At 45.0% G+C, this 20,358-nt stretch overlaps 1 protein-coding gene across 2 annotated transcripts; it reads left to right on the plus strand.

Moving 5' to 3' along the window:
- Positions 1-2,204: 2,204 nt before the first annotated feature.
- Psma4 (proteasome 20S subunit alpha 4) lies at positions 2,205-10,671 on the plus strand. 2 transcript variants are annotated; one of them, XM_057768545.1, is made up of 9 exons: positions 2,205-2,300; positions 3,605-3,630; positions 3,859-3,901; positions 4,335-4,497; positions 6,718-6,795; positions 7,272-7,360; positions 8,475-8,605; positions 9,241-9,364; positions 10,251-10,671. In XM_057768545.1, exons 2-9 carry the CDS (start codon positions 3,628-3,630, stop codon positions 10,403-10,405), a joined length of 786 nt encoding a protein of 261 aa, XP_057624528.1. In that variant the 5' UTR covers positions 2,205-2,300; positions 3,605-3,627; the 3' UTR covers positions 10,406-10,671. The 2 variants fall into 2 exon arrangements, with proteins under 2 accessions (XP_057624528.1, XP_057624530.1); XM_057768547.1 differs by lacking the exon at positions 2,205-2,300 and adding an exon at positions 2,708-2,726.
- The last annotated feature ends 9,687 nt before the right edge of the window (positions 10,672-20,358 follow it).

A 20,358-nucleotide genomic window follows, 5' to 3' on the forward strand; every position in this document is an offset into this window, starting at 1 on the left:
AGTGGAACCGCGTGGAAGCAAATGGAGACATCCAGGCAAGGCCATTAACCCTGACAGCAGCAAGGATCCTCAGCAGATGGGCACTCACTACACTGTTCAGACTGATCTTCAGCCCCTTGCTTCCCACAGTCCTCCTGTTCAGCTTCCCAGTGTAGGCCCCTAGCCCTACACCAGATGTTCTTCATTCTCTATAACTGATTGCCTTTTATAGGAATCTGTAAAGTTAGTGAAATGAAATGGTTTCTTTCCATGACTCTCTAATGTAAGTGGTTATCTACTTATTCTTTTAGGGTGGGCTTCTTTTCTGTGTTTAGACCGGATTCCACTGTGTTGTCCATGCTGGACTCAAGTGATAATCCTGCTTCACGCAACCAAGCAAGTAGCTGGGACTGTAGGCGTATCCACCACACTCGGTCCATTTTTTTGGCTTAACCATGCTTTCTACAGATGGCTCAGGTCAGAACCCTGGCCATTCACACACCTCATCAGTGCTTATCTGTCTATGTGAGTAGGCTCTGATACTGTAACTGCTTGTCTGTCTGCCTGCCTATCAACCTGTCTAGATTTCCCAAGCTAGGCATTTCTCTGAGTTTACTTGGAATTAATTCATTTTTAACTTCTCTGTGTTGTGGTTTTCTTTCTGTAAAATTGAGGTAATGGTTGTACCTATCCCAGAGAGTTCGGGTTTTGTAAGAGAATATGACAAGCTCTTAGCATAGACTCTGCACACAGTAGAGGCACAATAAATAGTTACTAAATAATGGATCAGATTCCAGGTTACCCAAGCTCAAAATCCTGGTGTGACATGCTGCTTGCTTTTCTCATTGCCATATCCAGTCAGTGAGCCTTCCTGCTTTAACAAATCAGAATCTTAGGTCAACAATCTGGAGCAGCCCTCTTTCCTGTTCGTTAGTTGTTCACCTGATGTTTATTGAACATTATTTAATCCAGAACAGAATCATACAGATAGTCTGAAAATAGAGCCTTTAAAAGCTGAATATTAATAGACTCAAAAGACAACTCAGGCTTAGATCTTAAATTAGGTCTTTGGGTTGTGACCCCTGCTCCTAATTACTATAGAACCCCATACTTCTTTTGCCTCTCCTCTCCTGTTCTCTCTCTCTCTCTCTCTCTCTCTCTCTCTCTCACACACACACACACACAAACACACACACACAGAGAGAGAGAGAGAGAGAGAGAGAGAGAGACGGAGAGAACGAGAACAAATGAGATCATTCACATGTGAAATACTTGGGATTCTCACATTTAAGATTTTTGTTTAACTTGGCTAATCAGGAAACTAGGGACCAGAAAAATGGACTGAAACTTCGGCTTACTCCAGACCAGCGTTCATCCTGTTACACAGTGGAACCTGCAGTTTCTCTCTGGATTGTTCTTGCTAACGAGGATTCCCTTCACTAAATTCCTAATGCAAATATTGCTGATTTCTGTTATAATAAATACATGCTGCACTGTATGGATATTTTACTATTTTTTTTCTCTCATTTTTTGAGACAGTCTCCCTATGCAACCCTGGCTGGCTTGGGATTCACAGGGCAAATCAGGTTGGCCCTGAACTTGCTACCTCTGCCTGCTGAGTACTGGCCAGGCCCAGACTACATGCCACTAATTTCTAAGCTTCCCCCCTTTAAAAACAAAACAAACAACAAAAACAGATCCAAATCATTTTGCACCCTACACAGAAGATAAAGCCCTGTCCAGTGGGCTGAGATGACTACCATATTAAGCCAGGCACAGTCAACCCACTAGCTCTTCAAACCCCAACATGAGCACAGAAAACAGGTAAGAAAGGCGGGGATGGATGAAGAGAAATTCTCCCAATGAAAGAGCTGGATCTGAGAGAGGAAAAAATGAGGCTTCAGGGTAGGACGAAGGAAAAGCTGTTAAGGGACAAGGCTGGAATAGCAAGTGATTCGGTTCTGTCTATAGTTGCTACGCTGGGCTTCGTTAGAATGGTCCAGAAGAGAAACAGAAAGTGGAGCGCAAAGTGTACGACGAACTTGGTTCCACTTTCCGCAGACTAGGCTCTTCCCTCCTCTCCAATCCACTTCTAACTCCGACGCCAGCCTAAGACGAGGCTGCTCTCCTCCAATGTCCATGTGGGGGCAGCCGGTCTCCGCCCCGCCACCAGGAGGACTTCCGCGTCCTCGCCGCCCCGCCCCTGGCAGTTCTGCGCATGCTCGGGAGCCATATTCGCCGCGGATGCTTGGCCATCCGGGTTGGTTCTTCTCCAGCTGAGTAAAGCGACGCCGATCTGCACCCCTCACTGTCTTCCTCCGGTGAGGCTCGGTCCCCTAGGGCCCGCGGAAGCGTGGTCGCTGTCTCTTGGGCGGGGGCCATCTGCGTGGAGATGACGGCCCAGGCCGGGCGGCCGCCACCGAGGAGCCGTGGGCACGATGACTTTGCACCCGCCTCCTCGGTGACCGGCCTGCCAGGGACTGGACCCTGCCGGCCGCCGTCGGGCATCCCAGCGCGGCCTGGACGGCGGGCCCGGGCTCCGGGACCCCCCGCGTCGGTGCGAGGGGTGGGGCGGCCCTGCGAGTCCCTTCGGGAAAGTGGAGCTGCGGGGAAAGTCCAAAGCTCGTGGCGCCGGCGCGGGGCGTGGAGGTAGAGCTGTGTTCTCAGCCTAATCGAAACCCGGCGTGGCTGCTGTGCTCGGGGCCACCGTTCTGTTTCTCCTACACGTTGGAATCGACTCCTGGCAGGTTAGCTTGCCGGACGACTTTCCTAAAATGTCAGTTCTTGGGTCTTTGGGCCCAGTCATTCGACGGAGCCGTCAGGAGTTAAGAGATTAAGTTTTCACCTGAGCACCCAGACCCTTCAGATGTCTGTTTAACTTTCCAGCCACGATTCCTGGTTTCCCATTATTTGGCAGTATAGGAACTGAACTCTGGGTGCCATTTTTCCACAAAGGCAGAGCTTTGTCTTTCGAAGAAATGAGGCCCAGGTTTACCACCTGCCCCTACACCCTGAAATTTAGGGCCATATCAGGCTTAGGCAATTTGTCTTGTCTCTTATCCGCTCAGTTCCACTTCATTAACCTTTCTCATCCCGCTCTACTTGGAATGTCCTTCCCTTCACCTTTTCCCAATTTTCCTTCGACTTGAGGCTTTTCTACTTTTGTCTTTCCCATCTGTGATTTACTCTCATTCTCGGTTTTTGTTTCTCAAAAACTTACTTGCTGTCCATCCCTTCTTCCCACCCCACCCTCGGTGCCTCTTCTGGTTACTTTATGATCTGTGTCCCTCTTCTTTGAGAGAGAGACAGACTTGGCTTTCATCTTTAGTGTGGTGGTTCAGCATCCAGTATAGTTCCCGATGGCTGTCTGCTGCATAGTGTTAGCTGAATGAGGGTGTGGAGCAAACGATTTAAATGGTAGAAGACACTTTTCACTTTTTGAGACAGGGTTTCTCTGGGTAGCCTTGGAGCCTGTCCTGGAACTAGCTCTTGTCTACTAGGCTGGCCTTGAACTCACAGAAATCCGCCTGCCTCTGCGCCTCACAAGTACTGGGATTAAAGGCATGCGCCTAAGATACTTCTTAAATTATGATTTTTTTTTAATGATCCTATTTTCTTTTCACAGGAGTTACATAAAGTTCAGAAGCCATGGTGAGTTCATGACACGTTTCGTTTAATTCATGCCTGTTGAATGCTACGGCTTGTTTGCAGCTAAGAGACTGACAGGAGAAGTGAAGCAGAAGCAGGTGGAGGTGGGGTGGGGTGGAATGGTGGCTTCCTCCCTTGAACTCAGCACCGGGACACAGCTGTAGGTTCGTGGGCTTCCAGAAGCTGACTGACTTCAGTGACAGGCATCATCGCTCTGTTTTTCCTTTGCAGTCTCGAAGATATGACTCCAGGACCACAATATTTTCTCCAGAAGGTAAATTAGAAAATTTGCCGGGCGATGGGTGGCGCACGCCTTTAATCCCAGCACTTGGGAGGCAGAGGCAGGCGGATCTCTGTGAGTTCGAGACCAGCCTGGTCTAGAAGAGCTAGTTCCAGGACAGGCTCCAAAACCACAGAGAAACCCTGTCTCGAAAAACAAAAAAAAACAAAAAAAACAAAAAGAAAATTTAACTAGCTTCAAAGAAAGTTTTTGTTTAGGTTTTTTTTTTTTTTTAGTATTATACTTTTAGTGGCGGGGGAGGGGAGCTACACGTGTTAGGCTCATTCTTTTTGTACTTTGAAATAGCTGTTGTCTCTAGGTTGAGTAGTGAAACTAAGGCTGTGACTGTGCCCCACTAGTATCTGCTGGATTCTCTGGATCAGCACTGTAGGAACACAGAGGAACGCTGGGTCTCGCTGTTTTGTAGGTCGGTTGTACCAAGTGGAGTATGCCATGGAAGCTATCGGACACGCGGGCACCTGTTTGGGGATCTTAGCCAATGATGGAGTCCTGCTCGCAGCAGAGCGGCGCAACATCCACAAGCTTCTTGACGAAGTCTTTTTTTCTGAAAAAATTTACAAACTTAATGAGTAAGTGGATCTTGGGGGAGAGCTTGCACTGTTTCACTTTCCAGCCCAAGTGGGATGTGCATGTCTGGAAAGGAGTCTTCTATGTGAGATGGTAGAACTGAAGGGAGTAGATTACCTTTTTTCTTGTGAAAATGTGTATTTGCTTTATTTTGCTTGAAACCTCCTGGAAGCCTCACTTATTGTATTATGTCTCAGTATGTTCAGTATGTGTGTAATTCACTTCGAGTGCAAAGCTAAACACTTAGTGCAGAATGGCATTGTGCAGTGATAAAAGTATGTACTTACCGGTCACACAGATTCAGTTTATAATTCAACGTCGATCAATACAAGGTGTGATGCTGCACCAGTTATTTGACTTGGGGACTCAGAGTGGTTGTAGAAATCTAAAGAAACAAAATAAATGAGCGAAATAAACTCACACAGTGCCTAGCATAAAGCAAGCCCCAGTGGTATTGCTTAGAATGACAGTAGAGATCCTGGAGAATTATACTGACTCTTTACCAGAGAACCGGGATTTGGAGATCTGGACACAGCCACACAGTACATCTAGTTTCTGTTCGGGTTGAATACTTGGGACTTTGTTTTTCGTGGAGGACTGGCCGTGCTACATAGAGACTTTGCCTTGCGGGGTAGGCCCGATGAATGCTTGTCACTGAGGCCTATCTAATTATTTGTTTATTACAGTGTTGGAGGTGTATACCGTACATTCTGACCCTTTTCACATCCTATCCCTACCATCCCCGTCTTCCTTCTCCCTCCCCACAAATCTTTCTTACGTTTATCTCTGTTCACAGATTCACTGACATTCCCAGGGCCATCTGTGTAACCGTGGGTTGAAAGCTATCTGTTGGAGGCCGGTGGGCCTAGCAGTTGGCACATAACCAAGGACAGTGATTCTTCCTTTCTCAGAATCTATCAGCAGCTAAGAGTTGCAATATAAAGACAGGATCCTATGAGCCCCTTCTTGACTGATTATTGGTAGGATTGTGACGAGTCCTTTTCTGTCCCGGTAGCCAGCTCCCAAATGATGACACGAAGACTTATTAATTATGAAAGCGCAGCCTATAGCTTAGGCCTGTTCCTAACTAGCTCTTATAACTTAGATTAACCCATTTATATTAATCTGCATTCTGTCACATGGTGTTACCTCTCTTCCATCTTGCCCCTCTTGTTTCCTCTCTGTCTCTCTTGGTGTCTCCTAGGAAATTCTTCCTGTACCTCCTGCCTAGCTATCGGCCATTCCTCTTTGTATTACACCAGTCACTGTATTCATCTTAACACAGTGTACAAATATCCCACAGCATCCGGTCTTGCCTGTGCCCAAAGCAGTCATGAACTGATGATTTCAGTCTAGCCTACAGAGCACTCTTTGTCTCCCTACTCTTTACATAGTTGCCGGCCCCTTTCCCACAGGCCTTGTCTGAAGCCTTAGAGAGGCAGTGGTGTGAGCGACGTCTTTAGGGCTGTCCCACAGCTGTCACTCATCCCCAGCGTCACAGACACCATGATGTGCACTCACCAGCACTTAAGCTGAGGCTTCTGATTAAGGCTGGGATCTACTTTTGTCTAAGAGGAAAGGTATAGGTACTTGGAAGGCAGTTGGGTTCTGTGCCAGGTTACATAGCCACCAGAAAGACACTCCTGCATGGGCCTCGTGCTCCCGCGGACCTTTGGCACACTCACTTGATACAGTGTCCTTCCCCCACAGAGTCACTTTAGGCCCTACTCAGCTACTGGAGCACTTGTTGAGGCATAGTCCCAGCGGGTAGCTCGACTGTGGAGACCCAGAGAAAGCTTTGGGAACCGGCAGAAAAGGGAGTACATGCTTAGACAGCCCGTGAACCCCCACCCTGTGTCTCTTCCCCTCATACCTGTCAGGTCAGGCAGTGAGAGTTACACCCCAGTGGAGTGGTCTGTCCACTCAACAAAGCCTTTTCTTGGGCTCCCTTGCTTTAGCTACTTAGTGTTCCTTTTCTTGCCTGCTTCCAGAGGGCAATAATAAATGTGTCTGCTGAAACTGAGATTGCATTTGTTTATCATTTGTGCTGAATTACATTAGCTAAACATCTCCCAAGAAGATCATGATCTTCTAGCCTTTTTCCTGAGGCTGGTGCTGTGAGGAAAGTTGGTGAATCCCTCATAGATCTAGGTACTTCTTAAGACGCAGAAATTCCCTAGCAAGCATCTTTCCTCTTACATTGGTCTTTTTTTTCCTTCAAGGGATATGGCTTGCAGTGTGGCAGGCATCACATCTGATGCTAACGTCCTGACTAATGAACTAAGGCTCATTGCTCAAAGGTACGGATGGAGTAGTGGGACACCCAGCACGTGAGTCACATGGCTCCAAGGCAGGGTTTAAACTTGTTTAGAAAATCCCCTAATTGGCCAGGCGGTGGTGGTGCACACCTTTAATCCCTGGAGAGGCATTAACTCTGTGAGTTCAAGGCCAGCCTGCTCTACCTCTACAGAGTGAGTTCCAGGACAATCAGAACTATACAGAGAAAGATACCCTGTCTTGAAAAAAAAAAAAAAAAAAAAGCCCATTAATTAAAAAGTGTATTCTTCCTAATCAAACAAACTTATAAAATTATAAAATACTGGCACACATGAGAATACTAGTATTCTTTTTCTCCCTCTATCCTCTTCAGAGTATAAGTGACTGCTACATTTACCCCATATATATATATATATTTTTTTTTCCCCCCCAGAGGGCATTTCCTTGTATTGTATATATTTTCGAGAAACCTGTTCATATGTCATTCTCTTTGCCGTAGGTATTTATTACAGTACCAGGAGCCAATTCCATGTGAGCAGTTGGTTACAGCACTGTGCGATATCAAACAGGCTTATACACAGTTTGGAGGTACTGAGTTTCTTTGGGAATACTCTGAAAACTTAAAACATTCTATAAGGAATAAACTTTTGCTTTGTTTTTTTCTGTGTTAAGGTTCTTTTGAGGTTGTTATTTTGGCTTTGTTGGGTTTCTTTTGGGGGTTTTAAAATATATTTTTAAAAATATTTTTATTCTCTGAGATTCCATACACCCACTATTTCCTTCCACATCTATCCCCCACCTACCAAATTGCCCAGCTTTATGTTCTTTTCTTACCTCCCACTTTCCTCTTTTAAATCCTGCAGTCCAGTTTGTGCTAAACAGACGCTCTGGATGTGGACCTGCTCTATAGCACTGCCACTTTAGCAAGGGCCACACCTGTAAAGAAAATGGCTCCTCTCCCAGCAGCTACCAATACTAGAAACTCATCAGCTGGAGGTGGGACGTCATGCCCACCTCCCTTGGTATCCCTCCTCCCCTGGGTATCCCTCTCCCATATGCTGTCTAGCGTGGGTCTTGAGCATGTTGTCACAACTACTGCAAGCTCGTTTGTGGCTTCCCTGTTGTGTCTGGAAAACATTGTCCTGTCACCCACCATCTCTGGCTCTTACAGTATCTTTGTCCCTTCTCCCGTGATCACTGGGTGTTGAAGGAGTGATGATGCCCAGCTTAGGGATAAGCACTCTGAAGTCTCTTACTCTCCACATGTTTTGTCTGTGAGACATTCACACAGTGTAGCCTAGACTCACCTGGAGCTCTCTGTATCCTTCTGCCACAGCCTCCTGAACCCTGGGGTACAGATACCGCCTGTTCCATGAAAATCTGCTTCCACATGCCACAACAGGATGTTTCACCGCCAGAGTAGCCTTTTCAAGTCTAGAAGCAGATCATTTTTACATAATAATGAAATTCTGCATGGGGGTGGGGGGGGCTTCAGTTTCCTCATTTCCTCCCTAGCCGGAGTCCAGCTCCTGGAAACAGAAGTGGCATTTGTGACTGAGCTTATCTGTGGTGGCCAGAACACAAAAGCAATTTATGCATGCCTAACTCCACAGACAGGCTTGGGCCGCATCCATAGGCAGCTCTAAATTGAGGTGGTTGGGTTTTAAAATTGAGATTATTGATTTTCTTTTCTTTGTTAAAGGAAAGCGTCCCTTTGGTGTTTCTCTGCTGTACATTGGCTGGGATAAACACTATGGCTTTCAGCTCTATCAGAGTGACCCAAGTGGAAATTACGGGGGATGGAAAGCCACATGTATCGGGAACAACAGTGCGGTGAGTATCTTTGTGACGCTGACATGCAGGGAAGGCTAAGGTCTGTGCTGTTGGAATAGCGTTTAGTGCAAGAGTGTCTAACAGCATTTAACACCAGTGTCAGCGCAGCCTCAGTGTGGTCTCTGCTACTATATGCTGTAGTTTGTTGATGATATTTATAGCCAAGTGCTAGTTTTCAATTGTAAGTTGTAAGAACTTATTTTTCTTATGTGTTAATTCACATCTGAACCCTGTTTTGTTTGTTTGTTTGTTCCCCATTAAGAGACAGGGTTTCTCTGTGTAGCTTTGGAATCTGTCCTGGAACTTGCTCTGTCGACCAGGCTGGCCTCGAACTCAAAGTTCCACCTGCCTCTGCCTCCCAAGAGCTAGGATTAAAGGTGTGCATTACCACCTTCCTGCTCACGTCTGAACTCTTTCGGCGGAGTTCAAGGCCACTAGTTCAAGGCCTTCAGAACACTGGTCACCCTGGTCCCTTCCCCATCCATGTTACCCTTCCCACTGTCAACATTGTTTGTACCGGTTGCAAAGCCGATATGAATTTAGGCAGTTGGTGTGTTAGGCCAATCCGTCGTACTCTCCCCTAAATGCACAGATTTGAAGGAAACTCTCTGTGTTGATTCTTTGTTTTTTTTTAGGCAGCCGTGTCAATGTTGAAACAAGACTACAAAGAAGGAGAGATGACTCTGAAGTCGGCACTTGCTCTCGCTATCAAGGTGCTAAATAAGACCATGGATGTTAGTAAACTGTCAGCTGAGAAAGGTAAGCCCAGTCCTCCTGATTTGTCTAACTGAGTGAGGGGATTCATTGAGTAGCTACAGCCTTAGGTCTTTAATGAGTTTTAGTTTATTGAAGCAGTCACCTTAAGGGACACTGGAGACTCCATGCTGTTAAATGACTAAGATTAGCCTTGATGAATTGTAGAACCCCAGTCCTACGTCATAGGGCAGACTTAAGGATTTGAGCCTGAATGTAATTCCTGTTTTGGAGATCCTGAGCTTCTGGCTGGCCTTGGCCTCACTGTTAGACCAAAGCTGGCATCAAGCTAGCAGTGACCCTGCCTGTGCCTCCGGAGTGCTGGGATTCCAGGTGTGCATCGCCATGCCTGATGGAAACTGCTTTTTAGGTTATTGTTTTAAAAAGAAATTAGGAAAGTTCACTAAAAATAGTGTTGTATTGTTGAATATTCTGGCTTGTTCCTTCTGGTCAGCACAGCTTGTGGGTCAGAACAACTTCTGACCTGGCCTTACTGGGTAACACAGATGTTTGCTGAGAAAGTTACTGGGGGAAGAAAAGATCCTTAGGTAAAAATGGTAATCGGGGTATCACAGGATCAAAGGTATTCTGTTCCTGTAAAAATGTGAGTGTATCAGCCGGGCGGTGGTGGCGCACGCCTTTAATCCCAGCACTTGGGAGGCAGAGGCAGGCGGATCTCTGTGAGTTTGAGACCAGCCTGGTCTACAAGAGCTAGTTCCAGGAAAGGCTCCAAAACCACAGAGAAACCCTGTCTCGAAAAACCAAAAAAAAAAAAAATTTGAGTGTATCGTTAAGAGTATAAAACATGGGAGAGTAAGAAAAAGGCCAAGATGCGGGTAAAGAGAGAGTAAGCCATTCTGCCTCTGACATAAGTGTGTGTTTGTGTTTTTAGTGGAAATCGCCACACTAACAAGAGAGAATGGAAAAACTGTGATCAGAGTCCTCAAGCAGAAGGAAGTAGAACAGTTGATCAAAAAACACGAGGAGGAAGAAGCTAAAGCTGAACGGGAGAAGAAAGAAAAAGAACAGAAAGAAAAGGATAAATAAACAAAATCATGAATTTTATAACTCCTTAGAGGCACCAATTCAGTTAGGCGTGGTCCTGGCCTTCTACCCTGGAAAGGTTTTTTGTTATTTTTTTCTTCTTTAACTTGCCCATCGGGGAAATAGGACATTACATACTGAATTGGGTCCTTGTCGTATCTGTCCAGTCGGATCTTTATTGTAATGATGGACATCTTTATAGACATCTTAATCTTAACATATAATTTTTTGGAATAAAATTTAGAAAGATTGGTTATGGTGAAGGAAAATTTTCTCTGTAGCAATAATTGTTGAAGATACCGCAGTGGGCCAGAGAGATAGCTCAGCAATTAAGAGCGCACACACTACTCTTGCAGAGGACCTAAATTCAATTCACTGCACCCATATTGGTGGGTCACAGCCACAACTTCATCTGTCGGGGGATGCAGTGCCCCTGGTGTCTGCACTCATGCATAGCCCACCCACATGCAGACACACATGATTAAAAATAAGTAAACAAACGAGCACCAGGGTTGCTAGAGTGATGAGGTATGTATACTATGACTTACTCAGATTTTACAAAGTGGGCAGGCTACTTGCTGTCTCCAGGGACTGGTTTGAGACTGAACAGTTAGACTAAACAGCACCTTAGGGTATATCCGCATGTCTGTGAGGAATACTGAGTCCTGACACTAGAACTGAGGCTGCCCACAGTCCGCAGCCCCCGCCTCATAGAAGACAGCATGGGAGGAGTTGCAGCCTGAGAAGTGGGACCAACAAGGAAGAGCGCTCCAGTGAGGCCGGAGGGAGCTCCCTTGCTAGGTTTAGCTCATTCTGTCCACTTGCGCTTCTGTGACTTGGCAGAAGGAATGGAGTGCAGTTGTTAAAAATGTGGTTCATGGACTCCCAGCAGGAATAGAGTTACAGGAATAGAACCTGAATTCAAGTCTCTGCAGTTGAAACCCAGTCCCATCCTGTTGTCCATGCACTGGCATCCACCTCCACCCTAGGGCACTGGACCTAGAGTCTTGGGCATGGCGAACTGACAGTTGGGCACCAAGATGCATTCCCCACCTGATTTGACAAGCCGTAGATTGGGATTCTTGCACTTGTTAAAGTTGGAGAGGTAAGTTTTGCACACTAGGATCACCTGATTGGCTTTTCAAACTTGGGCACAAGCTGAACTCCATGCCCCTTAGCTCCAGGGGATCCAGACATAGGCATGACTTTAAAAACCTGGGGTATTCCATGACGGCAGGATGAGAGCTGATTTCCTTAGCTAGTGTCTGTCAAATACAGGGTCCAGTGTTTTGGGTTTTGTTTTGGTTTTTTTTTTGTTTTTTTGTTTTTTTTGAGGCAGGGTTTCTCTGTGTATCCCTGGCTATCCTGGAACTCACTCTGGAGACCAGACTGGCCTCTACTGAGAGATCATCTGTCTCTGCCTCCCAAGTGCTAGGATTAAAGTTGTGCACCACCCAACAGGATCCCAGTTTTAAATCTCCAAAGTACATTGAAGTAATAGCAGTTTCTTGCACTATGTGTGTTAATTTATTTTTAATAATTTATATATATGTATGTGTGTGTGAGCGGACAGAGGCCAGGCATCCAAGATCCCCTGAGCTGGAGTTATAGGTGGTTGTGAGCTGTCTAACATGAATGCTGGGAACTGAACTCCATTCCTCTGCAAGAGCATTTACTCTGTCTTAACAGCTGAGCTGTCTGTCCAGTCCTCAAGTTGTCTTAATAATGACTTTTCTGAAACATTTACTATATTGTTCATACAGCTAATTATCACTTTGGAGCCTGTTAGCTAAAATCAACTATATATAGTGTATTCATCTGTTCATACCTGTTTTATACATGTTTCTACTTAAGAGACACCTTTTTTGGTGCGTGTGTGTGCGTGTGACATGTGTCTTTGTGTCTTTGTAGCCCAGGCTGGCCTGGAACTCACAGCCATCTTTCTTCAGTTTTCTAAGTGCTGAGATAATAACAGGTGTGTACACTATACACAGTTGTAAAAGGCCCAACCAGCAGCATTAGGGGTAAATGTTTTTTTCTCAAGGTACATCATAGTCTTCTTGCGCTTAGCAGATGAGCAAGCGCTGTGTCTGAAGGTCATTTTCTACTAAAAATCACTTGTGCATGAAAACGTGACACAAGATGGGTAGTAGGCTCGGCATCAGTAGAGCTTTGTGAGAAAGTCAAGGGTCACCTTGTTGGCCCTCCACTAGGAACATACTCCTCAAACTACTCGAAACAGGCTACACAAACTGCAGGGAAAGCACTGCGTCTCAGGGTTTTGATGATGAAACACCATGACCAAAAGCAGCTTGGGGAAGAAAGGGTTTATTTCATCGTCCACTTTCAGGCATTAGTCTATCACTGAGGGAAGTCAGGGCAGGAACCCGGGGGCAGCAGCTGAGCCAGAGGCCATGAAGGGGTGCTGCTTCCTGACTTGTTCCCCATGGTTTACTCAGCCTGATTTTCTTGCAGAACACAGGACCAGCAATCCAGGATACCATGACCCACAATGGGCTGGTCCCTCCCACATCAATCACTGAGAAAATGTCCAACAGCTTGCTTATACAGCCTGATTTTATGGTAGCATTTTTTTTTTTTCTATTTGAAAGTTTCCCCCTTTCCAGTGAGTAGCTTGTGTCAAATTGATATAAAACTAGCCAGCATACTGGGGTCATTGATACATATTTGTAAGTAGACAGTCCCCCAAATCTTGATAGGACTGGCTGTCTATCCTTAAACGATCCTGTTTCTTCTGTCTTGTTACACTTGAAAGAAGGACTGGGTAGAAAAGTGAGTCCAAAAACTGTCTTGGCTGTATCTCCACCTTGTGCCCAGAGTCCAGCCAGTTAGCACTGTAGGGATCAGGAATGATCTCTCATTTGGGTTGCAACAGCCCGAACTGGTTTTCTTTCCCCATAATCAACTGCCTCTGTAAAAGTCCAGTTCTCTACACTGGCCCATGCATCCTGTACTCGAGCCCCTCTGCTGCCTTTTCTGCCTGTGTTCCCTTCTCCAGTTCATCCGAATGATCTGGCGGTCCTTGGTCCTTATCTCACGGTTCATACATTTGCCAGTTCTGCCTTGGAACCCCAACCCCCCCCCACCCCCGCCCCTGTTATCTGTCTCTGCTCCCTTCTCACTTGGCGCCTCTGGAAGAGCCCCCTGCCCTGCCGCGCTTTCTCCACAGTGCTCCTCACCAGTGGTCACATTTGCTGTCCATCTCCCGGATACATCTCCGGAGAAAGGACTTCGTTTTCTTTCGGTAGCCATATCCTAGTTCCATAAACAGGAACTGGCACATTCAAAGCAACAAATAAACACCGAAGAATGGATAAATAGTGCCCCTTCTTGATATGTAAAATTCTGAAAAACCCTTTCCTGCTTCGCTTAGAAGGACCGGTGGGTTTTCCATGTCATGACCACCCCTGCCACATCCCAGAAGTTAGGACACCTCAGAGACCAGTATATAAGAGAGCCCAGGGCACTTTGCCACCACCTTAGGAATGCATCTGCAGAGTTTGGGGAAGACACTCTCTTTTGACAGCTTTATACTGGGAAGCCAAGGTGGTGGGGGCAGCCCTGGCTGTAACAGAGTTGCTTTCCCCTGCTTTGGGATTAGCCTATCTCACCCAGCTTCCTTTTCAGCTGCTCTGTGGCATATTTTTATCCCAGTTGCAGGGCTTTCTGGTTCTAGAGGGTTGCCTGATGCATCCCAATTGTAGCCTTAGCTGCCCCCCGTCCTAACAGGCACCCTTCACCAAGAGCAATCATTGAATTCTCATCTGGGCAGAACTGGATGGTTCTCACAGGGCACCTCCAATGCAGCAGCCCTCTGACAGAAATGATTAGGAACCCAAAGACAGCTCAGGTTTAAATTATGAGTCAAACTTTAAAATCAAAAGTCTTGATTTCACTTTAGAGAGTTTCAGATCATGCTTTTAAAAATAGCAATGTGGCGAATTGTGTGCTCCTGTGTATAATTCCACTTCTGGTGTTTTTCTTTATCAGAAATAAGTCTGGAATTTCTACAGTCTAGCACTTTGAAAGTTCCATGAAAGCGTTTATTTTAGCAGGAAAAACAAGAAAAAGCAAGAGCTAAAAATCCCCTTGGTCTGGAGAGGTGATGGCTCAGTGGTTAAGGGCACTTGTTGCTCTTGCAGAGAACCCAGGTTCAATTCCCAGCACCCACTTAGGTGACTTATAGCTGCCCATAACTAGTTCCATGAGAGCTGATTCCTGGTTTCTGTGGCCACAGCATACACAGGGTTCACATATATACACTCAGGCACGTATCCACTTAAAATAAAAAATCTTTAAAGAAAGATCTCACAGTGGGGGAAACTAAATTATTGAACAAGTACATTTCTGGCTACTTTTTGGTATTGGGGTACATGTGGATGGTGATAAATAGACCCCAGCCCTTAGTTTGCAGTCTCAGGAATGGCACACATACACCTAAATCTAGATTCTACATATGAGAAAAATACTGAAGGTATTGTTCTGAGTCTGGCTTAATTTGTTTAACCTGATACTCTCCAGTTCCATTCCATCCATTTTCCTGCATACGTCTTGATTTCATTTTCCTTTATGGCTGAGAAAGATCCATTGTGAATATGGAGCACATTTCCCTTATGGAAGTATATAAGACTTGATGGATGTGCACGCCAGCCCTGTGCAGGACTGTACTAATCTTTTTATCATACTGGCTGTGGAACGCCTGATGCTCAAGTGAGCACCATTTTCAGGCTCTTGTAAGGACCCCTTTGCCATCTGTGTTTCAAGTATTTTCCTACTTTAGTTCTTGCATTTTAATTTTATATGCTGACATACTGAAGTGGTTTTTGTTTGTTTGTATAGGCAACACTGTCAATCATTTGAAGTAGTTTTTTCTTAATTATTTATATTTTTTGACATACATGTTGCCTTAGTTAGTGTTTCTATTGCAATGATGAAACACCATGACCAGGGGGTTGGCGAGATGGCTCAGCGGTTAAGAACATTGCCTGCTCTTCCAAAGATCCTGAGTTCAGTTCCCAGCAACCACATGGTGGGTCACAACCATCTGTAATGAGGTCTGCAGGCATATGTGCAGACAGAATATTGTATACTTAATAAATAAATAAATATTAAAAAAAAAAAAGAAACACCATGACCAAAAAGTAAGTTGGGGAAGAAAGGGTTTATTCATCTTGCACTTCCATGCCACTGTCATCAAAGAAAATCAAGACAGGAGCTCAGACAGGGCAGGAACCTGGAGGCAAGAGTTGATGTAGAGGCCATGGAGGGGTGGGTGGCTTGCTTACCGTTGTTCATGTCTTGCTCAGCCTGGAGATAGAGCTCCGATGGTTTGCTAAGCATGGATAAATCCCTTGGTTCAGTCCCAGCACCGAATAACATTGAGAGTAGTACACAAAGCTGTAATTCCAGCATTGGGAGGTGGAGCTAGGAGGACCAGAAGTTCATGGTTATCCTATACCACATCTGGAGTTCAAGGCCACTGCATAGATGCAGCTCTGACTTTTAAAAGAGTGCACTTCTCCTTTGGAATAGTCACAGAATTGAATAATCATCACCATAGCCAACTTCAGAATGTTTTCCTCACTGCAGGAAGAAACCTTATGCCCATCATCCCCACCCCTGCCCACCCTGAGCAAATACTAATCTACCGTCGGTCTCTCCAGATGTGTCTGTCTATTCTAGATATTTCATATACATGAAATCGGGTGCAAGTGTTTATGTGCACATATATTTCCTTTATTTAGGAGAATATCCTTAGATGGAATTTGGAGTCTTATGTTGGTATTAATAACATTTTTATTGCATTTTAACTTACATTGTGTGTGTTTGGCACATGTGCATGTACCACAGTGGCACTCAGCACAACTCGTGGGAGTCCCTCTCTCCTGCCCTGTGAGTCCAGAGATTGAAGTCAGGCCGTCAGGCTTGGCGACAGCAACTTCGCATGCTGAGCAATCTCACAGGCTCATCTTGGTTTATTGTTTTATTTATTTATTTATTTATTTATTTATTTATTTATTTATTTATTTATTTTTCCAGACAGAGTCTCCCTTCATAGCCCTGGCTGTCCTGGAACTCACTCTGTAGATCAGGCAGCCTTGAACTCACAGAGATCCGCCTGCCTCTGTCACCCAAATGGTGGGATTAGAGGTATCTACCACCATGCCCATCCTGTCTTGGTTTATTTTAATCTGTCCTATACTCGTGTAAGACTTACAGTTTATAAAATGAGTTTGTGTTCCTCTGTTGTTTCTAAAGTAGCCAATAAAAATGGGAAGTGGCCTGGTTCCTGGAGTGTCTAAGTTTTGTCAGTTGTTGAGTGATTCTCAGCTCTGGAGAGGATTCTCACTTCCTTTCCCACTGGCAGGAGGCTCCTTCTCCAGGTTCCTGTATACCTGGCACTAGAGGAAGCCAAGTCTTTGATTCTGCACCAAAGAACCTTGTGTAGCTGGGGGTGTAGTTCAGTGGCAGAACCTTATATAATAACATTCTCTGAAAATTTCACAGTCACACAGCTGGGAGAATCCAAGGGCGTGTGTCTCCTAAGTCCTGAAGAACACAATAATCAACTTTCTTTTCAACATAATATTTTTATTGGTTATTTTTTTACACCACACACACACATACCACACACATGCTAACATGTATATTAAAAGAAAGCTGTGAACAACCATCTCTGGGCCCCATCATTGGACATTTGCGGATGGTGGGCGAGAACAAAGCTGGACATGGATGGAACTGAAATCCCTTCTGCGCAGCTGAGTAAAATTATAAGCCAAGAATTCAGTTCTCATCAATGCCAAGAAGAATAGGGGGCTGATAGGAGTGAGGAAAAACTATGGTGTGTCACGCCATTAGTCAAACTTTAACTTCCTAGATATTATAATGTTTGCCAGTATTTTAAAACTTTCTAATTTTTTCCTGGGCAGTGGTGGCACACGCCTTTAATCTTAGCACTTGGGAGGTAGAGGCTGGCAGATCTCTGAGTTGAGGTTAGCATGGTTTTTATAGTAAGTTCTAGGGCAGCCAGAGCTATATAGGGAAACCCTGTCTTCATAAAACAAAACAAGAACAACAAAAGATTTTCTAATTTGTTGAACTCTTTTTATTTTTGTATGTATCCAATTTCACATGAAAGTTCATATTTGTATGTTACATTTCACTTAAAGAGGATGTGATTAGTTTATCCTGTCATCTTGATGGGATTTAGAGTCACCATGGAAACAAATCTGGGGAATGTTCATAGGAGATTACTAGGTTAACTGAGGTGGGAAAACCCACTGTAAATGTGGGTTCTGGACCTAATAAAAGGAAAGAGCCAGCACTCGTTTCTCTCTGCTTCAGAACTGTGGGCACAGCGTCCATTCTCTTCATCCTGACCTGAACCTGCAAGCGGACATCACCAGATCCCTCTCTCTGCTCCTCCTATCAAGTTTCTTCCTTTCCCTCCATCTGGATTCTGTGTGGCCAGCACTTCCTCCGTCTACAGTTCTATCTCAGCTCACCTTGTTAGACAGGCTTTTAAAAACTGCAGTCTCTAGTAGACGCCCCTACCCCCACCCCACACAAGAGCTATTTATTCTCCCTTCAGTGCGTTCCATGCGTTTCCTCAGTGTTTATCAGATTTGGACACCAGCGTGGCTTGGTTTCCCCTAGGCAATAGTCCTATGAAGACAGGATCATTTTCTGTTTGCTTTTGTGTCCTCCACTGAATTTGTCATGTGGTTAGTCCTCAAATGTTTATTGAGTGAATGAATAGCTAGAACGTGAGAGAGTGAAGATGCGAACTCAGGTTTATCAGAAGTCAGAGTAAAGGCTGAACAGTTCCTAATACTCCAAGAAAGGGCTGTCTTTTCCAATGTATCAGCCCACAGAGTTTTGGAAAGAAAGATGGATAGCTAGCTAGCTAGATGGAGGGATGGACGGATAGATAGATGATAGATGGATAAATTAGATAGATAAATAGATATAGACTATGGTGTGGGGTGTGTGTGTGTGTGAAACAATTGTTACTTTGCTTCACCAACAATTGAGAAGACCAAATAAGGGGCTGGAGAGATGGCTCAGAGGTTAAGAGCGCTGCTTGCTCTTCCAAAGGTCCTAAGTTCAATTACCAGCAACCACATGGTGGCTCACAACGATCTGTAATGAGATCTGTTTCGCTCTTCTGACCACAGGCAGGTAGACCATTGTATACTTAATAAACAAATAAATCTTTAAAAAAGAGAGAGGCCAAATAAAAACAAATATTAAAATAGCCTTCTTCCTACAGGTGACTTCAAGAAATTGTCATTTTTCAAAAAATAATGAGAAACACCTCAAATTAATGGGACATATTATCAGAAGACCAAGGGGGGCTGTGTGGACCTGCCTTCCATGAGGCTGCTGTGGGCCTGGGAATTACCAAATAATTTCCAATTTTAAGACCGTTGGATCAGGTGGCTGAATTCGATTAAAGATAATCAATTCACCGGAACGATTAATGCCATCCATTACTCCAGCCTTGCAAGGGAGAGTTTGTTTTTTGATGTTAATTACTATTCCACAGGAAACGAAGCTAGATAGGAAAGGAACCCTGGCTAAATCAATTAGAGGAGTGGACGAGAGGAGATTCAAAGCAGGTCCCGGAAGTGGTGCATTTGGGTCTCTTATCTTGACTTCCCTGCAAGGGTTACAGTGTGATGTGATGGTAACTTCGTCATCAGCCGGACCAGATTTATGACCACCCAGAAGACATCTCTTGAGAGCATCTGTGCGATCATTTCCAGAGAGGCTTAAGTGGAGGCGGGAGGACTCACCCTAAATATGGCCGGCACCATTGCAGAGACTGGAAGCCGGGGACAAATATAATGGAGAAAAGGAGAGAGCCTGATGAGGACTAGATTCAGCTCTCACTGCTTCCTGATCTGCTGACACGTTAGTGGGTGAGCCGTCTCGGCGACAGGTTCTGGCTGTTGGGACTGCCTGCAGCCATGCTTTCCCTGACGTTCTGGACTGTATCTAATGCACCTAACTGAATCTTTTCTGCAGCTGCGCCTTTCTGTATCTGGTGAGAGCAACAAGGAGAGTTGATACAGATAGTTTACACATTGCACATGTAAATGAAATAAGTTTAATTGTAACTTTTGTGGCCTTTTGAAGATCAGATTTTAGGGCCAGGGAGATAGGCTAGCAAGTTAAAGGGCCAATCACCAAGACTGGTGGCCTGAGTTCAATCCTCAAACCCACATAAAAAGTCAGATTCAACAGTATGTATCAGAAATCCAGCAATAGGCTGCAGAAACAAGAGAGACCCAGCCTCAGAACAAGGTGGACAAGGAGAGCTGCTCCTTAAAAGTTGCCCTCTGACCTCCACATGTGCTGTGATGGCACACATATGCCCACAAAAACACAGATAAACATAAATAAATACTAAAACAATAAGTAAATAAATAAGTAAATCAATAACATGTGAATACTCTGGGAACTAAACTGGCAATCAAATTAATTTAAAACTTTTGTTTATTATTGTTGGAGTGGGAGCAAGTGTCCCAGTGTGCCCGTGGAAGTCAGAGGAAAGCTTTGTGGGTGCAGTTCTCCCCTTCCTCTACAGGGGTGTGGCTTCAGGGGTCACACTTGGGTTCCCGGGCTTGTGTCCTTACCCAGTGAGTCACCTTGCAGGCAGTCTTTCATTTTGCACAGGGTCTCATGTAACCCAGGCTACCTTGAAGCCTTGTGGATGACCTTGAGCTCTTAATCCTCTTGCCTACCGTAGGTTAGGATTACAGGCATGCACCCACATGCCTGGTTCAATGGGTTACATCCGGAGATGGCAGTTCTGGTGTGCAACTGCAAACAACTGGAACATCTGTAGTTAGACCTGCAGTATAATGGCTACTTTGGATTCACTTTTCACATACATAGTAGTAGCTATAGATAAGTGTTCTCTCTAGAAC

The sequence above is a fragment of the Chionomys nivalis genome, chromosome 4 (genome assembly GCF_950005125.1).
Source record: "Chionomys nivalis chromosome 4, mChiNiv1.1, whole genome shotgun sequence".
NCBI lineage: Eukaryota > Metazoa > Chordata > Mammalia > Rodentia > Cricetidae > Chionomys > Chionomys nivalis.